Below are 12,194 nucleotides of genomic sequence, written 5' to 3'. Positions count from 1 at the left end.
GATCGCCTTTTGAGCGAGGAGCAGCCGGTAGGCTGCAGTATTTCTACGAAATGACCATGAGCTTATATGTTGCAGATCACATATCGCTTGCTCAGCCGAGCTCTCAATGTTCATGTCAACACTGCCAAAGAGTATGTTGCGCTCTCAGAGAGAAGGGAAAGTGGACAATTCTAACCTTTTCATAGGATGCTCTATGAATATCACAAGTACCAGAACGCCCAGAAAGCAAATTCCATCCACGCAACCTACCTCGTGTATGGCGTCAAAAACAGAGAGGCTTCCCAGGAAGATGGAGACGTTGACATGGCGAGCTCGATGCCTGACCAAGATGAAACGCCAGACGTTGTCCACACCAACACTCTCACTTTAGTTCGCGAAGAGGACCTCACGGGTGAGCCGCCTCGGTCGACATGAAAGAACTCCCACTGATCTAGTAGAAACACTCGCTGCTTATGAAAGTGTCTCATCACTCTACGTCTACTCTCTAGCGCCTCATCCGCAACGCGATCTTGCAATGCTTTCGGACATTGCCAAGTCTTTGGCTGAGTACACCATCAAGGAACAAGATGTCTCGGTGGCTGCGAAGAAATTCGGGACCATCCTCAATCCACATGCTCGTCGGCGAGATCGCGCAGCCAGGCCCAAGGTAGCAGCATCAGCACAAGCGAAACCACCGAAGCCAGCACCTTCTGCGACGAAGGCTCCGGCCGCGCCTGTGGAAGACAAGGTCAAGGCTGAACCAAAGCCGACTGGCAAGTTGAAGAGAGAAGGTTCAGCACCATCCTCCAAAGAGAGCACGCCGGCGCCAGGCCCTAAGCCTGCGGCCCTCAAGCGTGGCGGGTCAGGCGGCATCATGCAATCATTTGCTAAAGCAGCCTCACAGCCAAAAAAGCCGCAGGTGCAGCCCAAGGAGGAGGAGCACACGGCATTGTCTGACGATGGTGAAGCCGATGATGATGATATCGCTGCGGAGAAGCCTTTGAAAGAAAGTGCATCTGCGAGGACATCCAGGAAAGAGCGCGAGGAGAGATTGCGGCAGATGATGGAGGAAGATGACGACGACGATGCTGCAGATGCAGAGAAGGATGAGCACGAGGATGGGAACGCGGATGACGAGGAAATGGAGGATGCGCCCGCGCCAGAAGCAGAAGCTGCGGAAGAACCAAAGAACGGAGAGCCCTCCGAGGTAGTGTCTAGCACCGGCGATGGGCGACGAAGGGGGAAGAGGAAGGTTATGAAAAAGAAGCGCATCTTGGACGATCAGGGGTACATGGGTAAGTTCGGCTTGTGTCTCCCCCCTTGCCTTCGTGAGGCTAATTGCGACAGTCACAATACAAGAGCCTGGTTGGGAGTCCTTCTCTGAAGATGAGGCACCTGCTCCTGCAAAGAAAGCGAAACCAGCGCCCACGCCGACCTCGTCTGCACCAGCAAAGTCCAAGAAACCAACTGGCAAAGGGGGAGCCCAGGGGAGCCTCATGTCCTTCTTTTCGAAGAAATAAGGCATGGATAATGCTCTTGTTCTATCTACTTATTTGCAGTCACCCAATCCTGCCCCATACTCTGGGTGTACGTTTTCTGATAAAGCTCCTTGTTCCTCTCCATTCTGTCCAAGAGGTTAGCCAGCCTTTTCACACCTTCAATGAGACAGTCTACTGGCTCCCACGCAAAACACAACCGGATCTTGTCATCGAACTGCGGTCCCGATTTGTCGCCATGGACTGCGAATATGCCACCGGATCCAATAACAAGATTCTCCTCCTCCAGCGCTGCCTGCGCAACAAGCTGCGTTGACAAGCCAATGTCCACAGTGAACCAGACGAAGAACCCGCCAAAAACCTTTGCACCCGCATGACTGCTCGCGTTGATCCGTGCTTGGGGTATGGATTCCTTGATAGCAGCGATCAAGGACAGGTGCCTGTCTCTCAATTGCGGTCTGATGACTTCGTCCACGTGCCTCTCGAGCGAACCGTCTTGCACCATGACGCTGAGGACGGCAGCAGAGAACTGACTAGGTGCGCCACCGGACTTTGTGCTCCCTTGCATGCTCATGCCCGTCGCAAAAGCAGGTGATGCCTCAATCCAGCCGGTTCTCAAACCTGGTGCAGCAATCTTGCTGAAACTCCCGTTGCTGACTGCGTTGCCAAACCCCTCGACGCCCAGCTCACGATCAATGTCCGCTAAGCGAGGGAGTCGCATCTCTGACGTCCAGTCAAGCGGCGAAGAACGCGAAAGAGGCCATTGCAGAAAGTCGTAGACGTCGTCCGAGATTAACAAGGCATCATATTTCCTAGCAAGCTTGACCAGAGCAGTCCGCCGTTCAAGGGGCAGGGTCTTGCCACTTGGGTTAGAGGAAGTCGATACGACGTAGATGATGTGACGATACAGTTTTCGCCCTGGCACGTCCTTGGAAGGTAACTGGTCAGGCGCATTCCGCTCGCTCCTCTCCAGTCTCTGTATCTCCGCCTCGAGCTCGACTGGATCAATACCATGCTCATCCTCTCGGATGCCCCTCAATCGCCTGGCAAACCCCGCATCCTCGAAGATGGGGCAGACAAGGTGATAGCAAGGTGCCACGACCCAGAAACCCTTTGTGACTAGGGGATCAGCGTAAGAGATGAGAATGTTGGCAATGCTTTGGCTTGCACCTCCCGTGATACAAATGCGGTCGACGTCCTCTTCAACATTGAAGTGGCGTGACAGCCACCTGGACATGGCCTTCCTCAAAGGGAGGTAGCCAGCATCGGGGCCGTATTCCAGGGCAGGTGTCGAAATAGACGGATCTGATAGAATGGCTGCCGATGCTTTCGTGAGCAAGTCTGTTGGCAGGGCCGAGACTGCGGGCCAGCCGCGCATAAGATTGATTGGCGCTTTAGGTCGACTGGACTCCATGTGGACGGTGATATGGACAGAAGAATCAAGAGTTAATGGTGTAGGGTCCATATCAACTCGTGGGCCTTGAGCCGAGAATGTGACGCAGCGATGGTGTATTTGAGGATCAGATCGCATGGCTGAATAAACAACGCGACAATTGTTAGTGCGTGGAGTGATGATCCTCCCGTGGAAATGTACGTAATCGGCTTGAAAGCGATCAGCGACTGGTCTAGCTCATCACAATGGACTGTTTTTCTACTAATATGTAGGTGCATTTGATTCCAGCGTTAAGTTTGTTGCCATATTGTCAATCACTTACGAAAGCACATCTCACGTCAAGTCCGTCCAGCTCTTCAACCATGTCTCTCATCAGAGTAAGTAGCTTTTCGACTACATGGCTCGGGCAGGTTACGTTAAGCTGGTCACTATAATCGCCAAGAATGAACCAGCAAGTGGGATGGGAGTCGGTGCCGAAAGCATCGAGAACCGGTAGCAAAGACCAAGAACTTCCGCGCAGCAACGTAGGGCAAGGCAAGATCTGCCATCGATCACTTCAGTGTTCTAGGTGTCATAAGTCATACAAATCGTTGTGTCGCCATCAAACTTCATATGGCTCCGCTCCCTCGCCAAAAACAAGATGAGGCTTTCGCTTCGCGAGGTCCAGCATCGTCACGGCAAATACCCCATTCGCCCACGCGAACCAGCTTCGCGTGTATTGGCTGGCGTGAGTGACATCGATACTCTCGTGTATGAGGCCGAGCTTCGAAGATGACAAGACGAGACGCAGGCATTCCTTGATTTCAGCATCATCGTCTGAAGTCTGAGCCTGCATCAGCAGACTCATCGGCCAAGCGTTCTTCAAGCCAATGTGCGGGCCTGCAACCGATCAGCTTAGTTCGTGACAGGATCTTGCAGATACTTACCGCCAATGCCTTTGAAATCCTTGCCCTTGAGGAAGTATGGATTGCCCTCCTGTTCCAGAATCATCTTCCTCGTGTTCTGGTAAATGGGGTCGCTCGCCTCCACAAATCCCATGACTGGTAAAGCTAATAACGATGGGTAGTTGGCATCATCCATCATAATGTTCGAACCATAGCCGTCGACTTCGTATGCGAAGACCTTGCCGTACTTCTTGTGCTCAACGACGGCATGCTCCATGATGCCTTCGCGAATCTGCTTGCTCCACTTGTTGAGCTTATCCGCCAGCTTCGTCTTGCCTGCCTCTGTCAAGATGGCTGCAGTCCTCTGCATTTCCGTAGACATTTGTGCGTTGGCTGGGATGAAGAAGCCTAGAATCGTCGCATCGTCACTTGGTCTGAACGCTGACCGGATCAAGCCCGTGCCAGCGTTCAATGGGTTGCCCATGCCCTTCAGATTCAGCGTTTCGGTACCAATATCGGTCTTCCTTTGGAAAGTATACTCATTCCACATAAGCCGGCCCGTCTCGGGGTCAAAGGTTGGCTGACTCTGGTGTTTCAAAACCTGCAGAAGCGTCTCGAGCGCCAGTAACCAGCGATTGTGCAGGAACTCAGTTGAGCCCGTGTGATCATAAAAGTCATTCGCCAATGCGAGAAAATGCGCCAATGAGTCCAGCTCGTACTTGCACTCGAACACTGATTCAGGTTCATATGCGGGGTGCACCACATCCTGTTGCCCATTGTTCGAGATAGGTAGCTTGCTTATTGGCGGGGGCTGGAACGCATTGCAGTACGGTGACTCAATGACATATTCTGCCTGCGTGTTGATCGCTCCCAGTAACAGCGTGTGGATTGCTGGATCTTTCCCTGCTAGCGCATGGTACGGCCGCAACTGGTTCGTTGAATCGCGCAGCCACTCTGCTATGATATCGCCGGTGATGATAAAGCTCTGTGGACCTTGCCATGCGCCATCATCACCAAAGGCCTTGAAGCCGGCCATGCGAAAGAAGCCAGTCTCCTCGGCGCCCTTGGTGTGGAACTTCACAGTGGTGTCCGTTGTCGATGGAAAGGTATTCTCGAAGAGCCGGGCAAGGTCTGGGTCCTCAATGCGAGAGGTCATGTCCTCAATCACCTTCTCGATCGCGTCGGAATGAAACGTGCGGCATCGTTCTTCAGGGCGTTGGAAGGGGAGCGCGAGGGGACCCTTGGAAAGGGGGTTGCTAGGCATTGTTAGTCTTTACGCATAACAAATGGGGACATAGGGCAAACTGTGAATGCGCCGAGTAGGTGACATAGTCAGGGCAGGCTTCGCGAAATGACCCAAGATTCGCTTGTTCGCCGGTGATGGCGAGCTGTAGACCGGTGGACAAGGCGAAGAGGCTCGCGCCGAGTTGGCGAAATGCTGCCATCTTGATGCAAATCAACCCGAAGTGACAGCAGCTTGCACTCTCCGCTCAACCCATGGACAACAGATGAGGGGAACCAGTGGTTAAGGGGTAGGTGCCTGTCGGTGGTTGTAAAGGCGATGCTTGGAGCTTCCCCGGATTCATGTGGTTGCGTCTGGTTCTAGGCCGGAGCTGGGTCCGTTGGCGACCTGCCTGAGCTACCCTACAGCCGGTACAATCAGCTATCCATGGGCCCCTGAACGTGTCCCGGGTGACCTTGGAAGGATAAAACATGGTCAGTTTGATGGAATTTCGTATCGACTTCTTGCATGCCGCAATAGCACAGCCTTCACGCTGTCTGTGAAGCTTATGTAGTGTAATATATACTAGAAAATCTAGAACGACCATACTCAGTCTTCTTTATGTAGTGGTGCTGTCTCGATAACGCTGGTCCTCCTCGCACCACTTGACCTGCGAGGCCTTGAATCCATCAAAGCCTCACTTTCCTCGTCTATGTCCTTGCTCGCCTCGCCTGTGTGATCCAGCTTATCCGACAGGGCCCTTTCCAGAGACTCTATGAAGCCATGCGCGGATTCAAATTTTGAGATACCGTGTTTCGTAGGCAGAGCGGCATATGTTTTCCGCGCCTCATTCAAGCACCGTTGAGCCGGGAGGTAGCGCTCGTGCTGCATCCATGCGTCTGCTGCGAGAACACTCCATGCGGCAGACTTACGATAGCGGGCTCCCCAGTGCCAACTTCCGACTCCTTCTTTAGAGGCATGGCAAATCGCTAGGCGCTCCTTGATGAGGGCATCGCCGACAGGTCCAAGAATACGGGACTCGAGCAATCGAATGCCCCATCGGCTCGCATCATCAACACTGGTGCCACCCCTAAGTCGCAGCAGCTCCAGACATAGCGTCAAACTACGCATCGCCCCGAATGGCGCGCTGCACCGGGTATGGTAGGAGTAAAAGGCAGATTCGAGCATCTGATCGATCGTCTCTGCCCGTGTCTTCGAGGTAATCTGCTGCGTTTGTATCAAGAGGCTGATCGCAGCCATCTCGTTCGTAGCGGCGTGATGCTTCCACGCTTTCGAGTCGGCAAAGTCTGTTCGCAGCAGCTCATACGTCGAGTGGGCTAGCTTGAAGTCTCTCAACATGAATGCGTAGTCGGCAAGCTTGCGCATGATTGCCTCGGGTGCATCTGCGCGGAAGAAACCTGCAGCGTCGTAGTTGTCCTTGCCCATACCGCTGCTGCCAGTAGAAGACCTGCCTCCTCCTCCAAAGTTGAATTTGCGTGACAGATTCATGAACCGACCGGCGAAACCACGTCTACGCGATGCAATCTGGTCATTCCATATCGAGACGTGGCGTTCCATTGTTGGTACAATAGACTGTGTGACCATTTCCCTAATGAATGTTCGTATCGCAGTCGCATCTGACTCGAAAATGTGCCTGGTTGGATCCTCGAAATCGTCTTCCTCATCTTCGCTCTTCTTGATTTCAGCCAGCTCTTCTGTTGCCGAAATCCACTCACTCCGCGGTAGGGGAATACTGTCGTCATCTGTTTCCGCACTTTGACTGCTCCGAAGTCTGAGCAAATGGCAGTGAAGTCCCAGATGTCGCTTCATCTGTTCAAACAGGGCCATTGATCTTTGGATATCGTCGTTTTCCTCGTCATGTACCAGGACATAATATCGTAAATAGTCGCCGTCCACCCATGGCGGAAGTCTGTTCGGCCCTTGGCTCGTCTCGTAAATTTGGCGCAACTCGCCCACTGAGTCATCCGACCGTGCGCTTACAGCGACTACGCACGCCACTGGATGTCCAAAGGTCTCGTGAGCCACGATTGGCATGCCAGATAATAACCGTCTGAGGAATAAGGCGTAGTAAGGGCTGGTAGTCTCAATGTCTAACCCCTGTGTCGTGCTCTGGCTGTGCTGTGGCATGTTGAGAAAAGATTGCTCGGCATACGACAGATGGCGATCAACCACTTCCTCTACAGCGGCCAGCGTTCTCTTGTCTCTCGACATACCCTGATCTTCCTGTCCCGAAGCTTGTTGCTTAAAGCCAACGTCGGGGTGCTCCACATCCGCACCGAACCTGGTGAATCGTACTGAGAAGTCTTCTGCAAGCTTACTGACTCCGTTGCTATCCCTGATCGCAACCTTGCCCTGTATTCGCTCGCCGAAGGGTCGTAGAAGTTCCCAAAGCCCATTTTTGAACCCTTTGCTTCTAGCAAGATCCTGAACGTCGCTCGAAGCTTGTATGGCAACGTGTGGCACGAAGGCTTTGACTATCAAGTTCAGCGGATCCCCCGGCTTCTCGCCTGCGCCCTCTGGCAGGGGCCCTGATGGCGCATCGAAAACTGTGCCTGCTAGCACCCTTGATGGAGAGCCCCGTCCCGCTGGCGACATGGAACGCGAACCAGGTGGTGATAGTGTGGAAGCGTACAGGGAAGCAGCTACTGGGTTCGAGCGACGATACGGTAGCGATTCGGTCGAGGAGGACATTGTGAGGGGGTCTTGGCCAGAGACGGATCGCAGTAGCGGCGATTTGACTAACGCAGCAGCAGCTGGCAAGGCCTGCAAAGGCTCTTCGGACGATGGAGCGTCATTGTGAGGCGGAGGGGATGCGGGCATCGGAACGACGAGAGAAGGAGTTCGGGAAAATTGGTGGTCCAGTGGTCGGGCTCATGGACCGCAGGAGACGGAGATGGCGCCGGTGAATCGAGCAGCAGGCAAGCTCGGCATGTTCTTTCTATGCGATTTTGAACATTGAAAAGTGACTGCAATACGCACGTAAGTGTATCGACGCTCGCCGCATCACCGTGGACACTCCTCAAAGTCCGAGCTTGGGAAGCAGCCAGCGGCGTCCATCAAGGGCGCCCCACTCACCCATCGCGGCGGCCGCAGTGGTTAGCTGCTACCCACCGCTACATGCATAACGACGTAACTGCACCGCGACTCTGAACTTTCCCATCATTGATTGATCGCCAGACTCTACTCGTACCTGAGACACACACTCAAGTTCACCATGCCTTCTGATAAAACAGCCTATCTCGCTTCTAAATACCTCGTCGCGGACCCAAAACCCACAAAGAAACGCAAGCGCAAGAACGCAGAAGCTCAAGGCCTTCTAATAACCGACGACAACGACGACGCCTGGGGAACATCCAGAAACCAGGTCGACGATGGCGACGACGGCCCAACTACCGTGAGCGGAACGAGCGCTGAATTCCGAAAAATGAAAAAGAGTAACTGGAAATCTGTGGGGGACTCCACGGCCAAGGACGAGGCGGATGCCATTCTCGCGGATGCGATCAAAGAGAATAATGCGCAAAAAGACGAGGACGACGCGATGCCCATGGTGGAGGACGAGACGACAGTGAAGATGAGCGACGGTACGCACGCAGGTCTACAGTCTGCAGCGGCTGTCTCGGCCCAGCTCAAGAGGCGGCAAAGACAAGAAAGAGAAGAGTTCGAGCGACATCGCAAGTCAGCGCAGGAACAAGAAACAGTCTACCGCGATGCCACGGGTCGCAGGATCGATGTCTCGATGCAAAGAGCAGAAGCTAGGAAGGCAGCGCAAGAAGCAGAGGAGAAGGAACGGCAAAGGGTGGAAGCACTCAAAGGCGACGTGCAACAGGCAGAGGCGCGGCAACGGAAGGAGAAGCTTGAGGATGCCAAATTAATGAAGTTTGCCAGGGGGGTGGATGACGAGGAGATAAACGAAGAGCTCAAAGAGCAGACACGATGGAACGACCCCATGATGCAATTCATGTCAGAGAAGCAAATCGCAGCCAAAGGGAAGAAGGGCAGCAAGAACAGAAGGCCCGTCTACCCGGGCGCGGCACCCCCAAACAGGTACGGCATCAAACCTGGTTATCGATGGGATGGAGTCGATCGGGGCAACGGATTCGAGGCAGAGCGGTTCAGGGCTATCAACAGACGGGAAATGAACAAGGGTCTGAGCTACGAATGGCAGATGGACGAATAGGCCAAAGTCACAGGCCGTAATGACAAAACTGATACCCAGATACTGGTCCTTATTAATGTAGCATCGCTAATTCCGCTGCATCTTGTCCAATTGTTTGTAGTGACACTGTCTATCTTTCTGCGTGGCATGAGCTCGCCTAGGGGCATCCGACTATGATTGATCACTTCTTGTGAAGGCGCTTTTTGCCATCCGGCCCGTCGACGTAGCGGCAAACTGTCTTCACCATGTTAAGCCATTCGCTCCTGGGCATTTGACCGGGGCCTTCACCAAGCCGGTTTTTGAATGGCTGAATGAGCTCGCCAATCAGGATACCTTGGTCTGGGATGAGCGCCAAAATCTCAGCCGGCGTGATGGGGCCAGAACTGGGTGAGCCTGCGCGTGGCGGACTGGGGCTCCCAGCGCGGGATGCAGTGGGCGTTCCCATTCGGCTGCTAACACCAGGCTTGAGCTTGAGCTTCTTCTTAGGCCCAGCACCGTCCGACATTTCACCGGCTGTAGCCTCTCCGTCACTTCCAGAGCCAGCTCCGGCTTGGGCCTTGCGCTTGGCAGCCTTCTGCTGAAGAGAAGGAGTGCCGGCACGACTGTTCAGACTTTTGCCTGAGCCAGCAACAGCCTTGAGCTTCTTGTTCCGTGTAGACTCGTTTCCACTCGACTCTGACATTGCTGGGGAACCTGCTCGCTGCGATTTCTTGAGTTTGCCGGCATCTGCGGGCTTGCCCTTTCCGGGGCTTGCTTTTCTGCTGCCCGATTTGTCTTTTTCGGCATCCTCCTCCTTCTTCCCTTTGTCGTCTTCCTCGTCTTCTGATGAGCTTGACTCCTCCTGTTCTGATTAGTATATCGCCAAGGTCCGTACCACGGAGTACTCACGCTGCTGCCCCACGGATTCTCCTCAGAGTCGTCGCTTGCATAGATGCGGTTCTGATCCCGCTTAATCAAAGCCTTCTTGGTGGACTTGCCAAACTCTTTGAGTTGCTTTGCTTCCGCCTCAAGCTCTTTCAGCTCCTTCTGCATTTCGCGCTCATCCGCTTCACCAAAGGCGATGGCGCCGAGCTGATCACGACGGATACGTTCCTTGGCTTCTTTCTCCTCCTCGTCGTTGTTGTTGCGCTCAAATGTAGTGGTCTCGTCATCATCCTGGAACTCATCCCCGGAGACGTCTAGATCATCATGCTCCATCTTCTCCGCTCGAGACGCTGCTCGGAATGTGCTGCTCTCTGTCTTGATCATACGACGCCCGCCACCCAGCAGGTCTCGCGTCTCCTTTTTGTCCTGTTCCTCCTGCCTCTGCCCAGCACCCATCATGATCCATCGATTTGGCATCATCTTCTTCTTGTCCAATAGCTGTTCAACCTCTTCGATGCTGAAGGTTTTGTGATTGGGTTTGGACACGAACTTGTAGAATTTCTCCACCGGCAGCATTCGCATGGCATGTCCTTCAACATGGAAGGAAACGTGGGTGTGTGCAAGAGCAGAGACGTACTGGCCCACCCAGACATTCGTGCCATCTGCATCTTCCAGATGCCATGGCAGAGCTTCCTCATATCTCAATTCGGCTTCTTTCTTGGCTGCCTCCGACTTGTGCGTGCGGAAGATCTGAGTTTTCTCCTCCTTCACCTTCTTCCGAGGCTTAGTAGGCTCTCGGGCCACCGGTGCGATTTTGGCTTGGTCAATGGCCTTTTGCGCCTCCCTCTCCGCCTTGAGCTGTTCTTGCGCCTCGATCTCTGCCTGGTCGACTGGCTCACGCATGGGCTCTTCAGTCTTGACCGTACGCGCAGCGGCAGGCTGTCGAGGATCGCGGCGGTGCAGAGTCACTGGGCGTGCAAATTGCGCCTGATCAGTCGGGTCCACCGCAGGAGCCTGCGAGTCGACATGCATCCTCATCAAGTGCATGCGAACGCCATCTAGAAGAGCCTTCTTCGTCGTGAAGATTGGGAACTCGCGAACGTCTGGTGGAGCTGGCTCAGACCAGCCGTTGGTCTCCCGACGTCGTTGCTGCAGAGACGTGGACTTTGTCGATACGCGTTCATTGACAGTTCCCGGTCGGTGGGGTTTGGCATTCAACTTGGGCGCGAAGATGCTCGAGGGCTTCGGCTTTGGGCGGTTTGGTCGAAGAGGATTGGCAGCTGGGCGAGAGGCGCCGTTCGGTCGGCCACCCGGAGGCGGAGGAGGTTGAGGTGCGCTCATCGTCGCAGGAGGAATGTCAGCCAGGCCGACTACTTGGAGGTGGCGCGATCAACGAACAGAGAGCGATTTGTATGCTTTGGCAGTGATGTGCAACAGTCGCTGTTGAGGCTGAATTCTGGTCAGAGGAGTCGAAGCAACTGGCTATAGCGCGCGCGTCTGATAGATGGCTTGATCTGCTGAGATGATTGTAGGTTCGCTGATCGCTGTTCGGTCAATTTCGTGACAACCTGAGATCTGAGGGGCACAACGGAGAAATAATAATGTGGGCGAGTGGTAGATGATCGTGAGGAGGTCGAGTTGGCGAGGCTGTTGATGAAAATGAACAAAGGGTCGACACAGACCTTTGGAGCCTGAGCAGCTCGCGCGCCAGAATGACGACTGGGTCTATTAATCATTGTCCTTTCCTGAATAGGCATTATGTGGGTCAGGATATGCTACTGTAGGTACCTGGACCTCTGTTCGTTGAGGCGGGAGGAGCCTGAAAAACCCCGTCTCGACCAGCAGGTATAATGAAATTCACGATGAGGATCAAAATATGAGGAATACTATATCTTCATCGCAGTCTTTTCCAAAAGAAATATCTTCTTTACACCTTGGGGGAAGTTCGATGTAACCCAGCGCACTTTGTCTTACAGTCTTCATGATGCTGTACACACTGTGTGCCAAACACGAGCAATCACACTCTCATAGCTTGAAATTGCTCCAGCTACCCTAACGTACTTTACTTACTCACATCCACTCAAGTCAACGAGCATGCTCTTCACTCAGCAATCATTAAGACCTAAATTTGCCGAATGAAAGGAATCGTTTCAACGGCATATACTTGCCTCAGTGCTCG

The 12,194-nt window shown here is 53.7% G+C and overlaps 6 protein-coding genes across 6 annotated transcripts; 2 read left to right on the top strand and 4 right to left on the bottom strand.

Annotated features, from left to right (window-relative positions):
• Positions 1 to 66: 66 nt before the first annotated feature.
• Positions 67 to 1,499, top strand: F5Z01DRAFT_676417 (DNA polymerase subunit Cdc27; the record flags this gene model as incomplete). Its single annotated transcript, XM_046265252.1, has 4 exons — positions 67 to 131; positions 186 to 391; positions 438 to 1,274; positions 1,327 to 1,499. 4 exons carry the CDS (start codon positions 67 to 69, stop codon positions 1,497 to 1,499), a joined length of 1,281 nt encoding a protein of 426 aa, XP_046115762.1.
• A 25-nt stretch (positions 1,500 to 1,524) lies between these two features.
• Positions 1,525 to 2,889, bottom strand: F5Z01DRAFT_626460 (pyridoxal phosphate-dependent transferase; the record flags this gene model as incomplete). Its single annotated transcript, XM_046261480.1, has 1 exon — positions 1,525 to 2,889. One exon carries the CDS (start codon positions 2,887 to 2,889, stop codon positions 1,525 to 1,527), a length of 1,365 nt encoding a protein of 454 aa, XP_046115761.1.
• A 246-nt stretch (positions 2,890 to 3,135) lies between these two features.
• On the bottom strand, positions 3,136 to 5,515 carry F5Z01DRAFT_252953 (uncharacterized protein). Its single transcript, XM_046258517.1, has 3 exons — positions 5,058 to 5,515; positions 3,795 to 5,008; positions 3,136 to 3,747 (listed from the first exon to the last, which is right to left on the bottom strand). Exons 1-3 carry the CDS (start codon positions 5,195 to 5,197, stop codon positions 3,470 to 3,472), a joined length of 1,632 nt encoding a protein of 543 aa, XP_046115760.1. The 5' UTR covers positions 5,198 to 5,515; the 3' UTR covers positions 3,136 to 3,469.
• A 1-nt stretch (position 5,516) lies between these two features.
• Positions 5,517 to 8,020, bottom strand: F5Z01DRAFT_252931 (ER-golgi trafficking TRAPP I complex 85 kDa subunit-domain-containing protein). Its single transcript, XM_046258516.1, has one exon. The coding sequence runs from the start codon at positions 7,813 to 7,815 to the stop codon at positions 5,584 to 5,586; it is 2,232 nt and encodes a 743-aa protein (XP_046115759.1). The 5' UTR covers positions 7,816 to 8,020; the 3' UTR covers positions 5,517 to 5,583.
• Positions 8,021 to 8,063: 43 nt separating this feature from the next.
• Positions 8,064 to 9,235, top strand: F5Z01DRAFT_662258 (Pre-mRNA-splicing factor of RES complex-domain-containing protein). The gene has a single exon (XM_046263929.1). It carries the CDS (start codon positions 8,210 to 8,212, stop codon positions 9,170 to 9,172), a length of 963 nt encoding a protein of 320 aa, XP_046115758.1. The 5' UTR covers positions 8,064 to 8,209; the 3' UTR covers positions 9,173 to 9,235.
• F5Z01DRAFT_662255 (uncharacterized protein) lies at positions 9,236 to 11,684 on the bottom strand. Its single transcript, XM_046263928.1, has 3 exons — positions 11,414 to 11,684; positions 10,040 to 11,361; positions 9,236 to 9,992 (listed from the first exon to the last, which is right to left on the bottom strand). Exons 2-3 carry the CDS (start codon positions 11,354 to 11,356, stop codon positions 9,333 to 9,335), a joined length of 1,977 nt encoding a protein of 658 aa, XP_046115757.1. The 5' UTR covers positions 11,357 to 11,361; positions 11,414 to 11,684; the 3' UTR covers positions 9,236 to 9,332.
• Between the last annotated feature and the right edge of the window lie 510 nt (positions 11,685 to 12,194).

This window comes from Emericellopsis atlantica (genome assembly GCF_019669845.1).
Source record: "Emericellopsis atlantica unplaced genomic scaffold F5Z01scaffold_24, whole genome shotgun sequence".
NCBI lineage: Eukaryota > Fungi > Ascomycota > Sordariomycetes > Hypocreales > Bionectriaceae > Emericellopsis > Emericellopsis atlantica.
The sequence above is the reverse complement of the archived record's forward strand: the minus strand, read 5'-3'. Positions and strand labels throughout refer to the sequence as shown.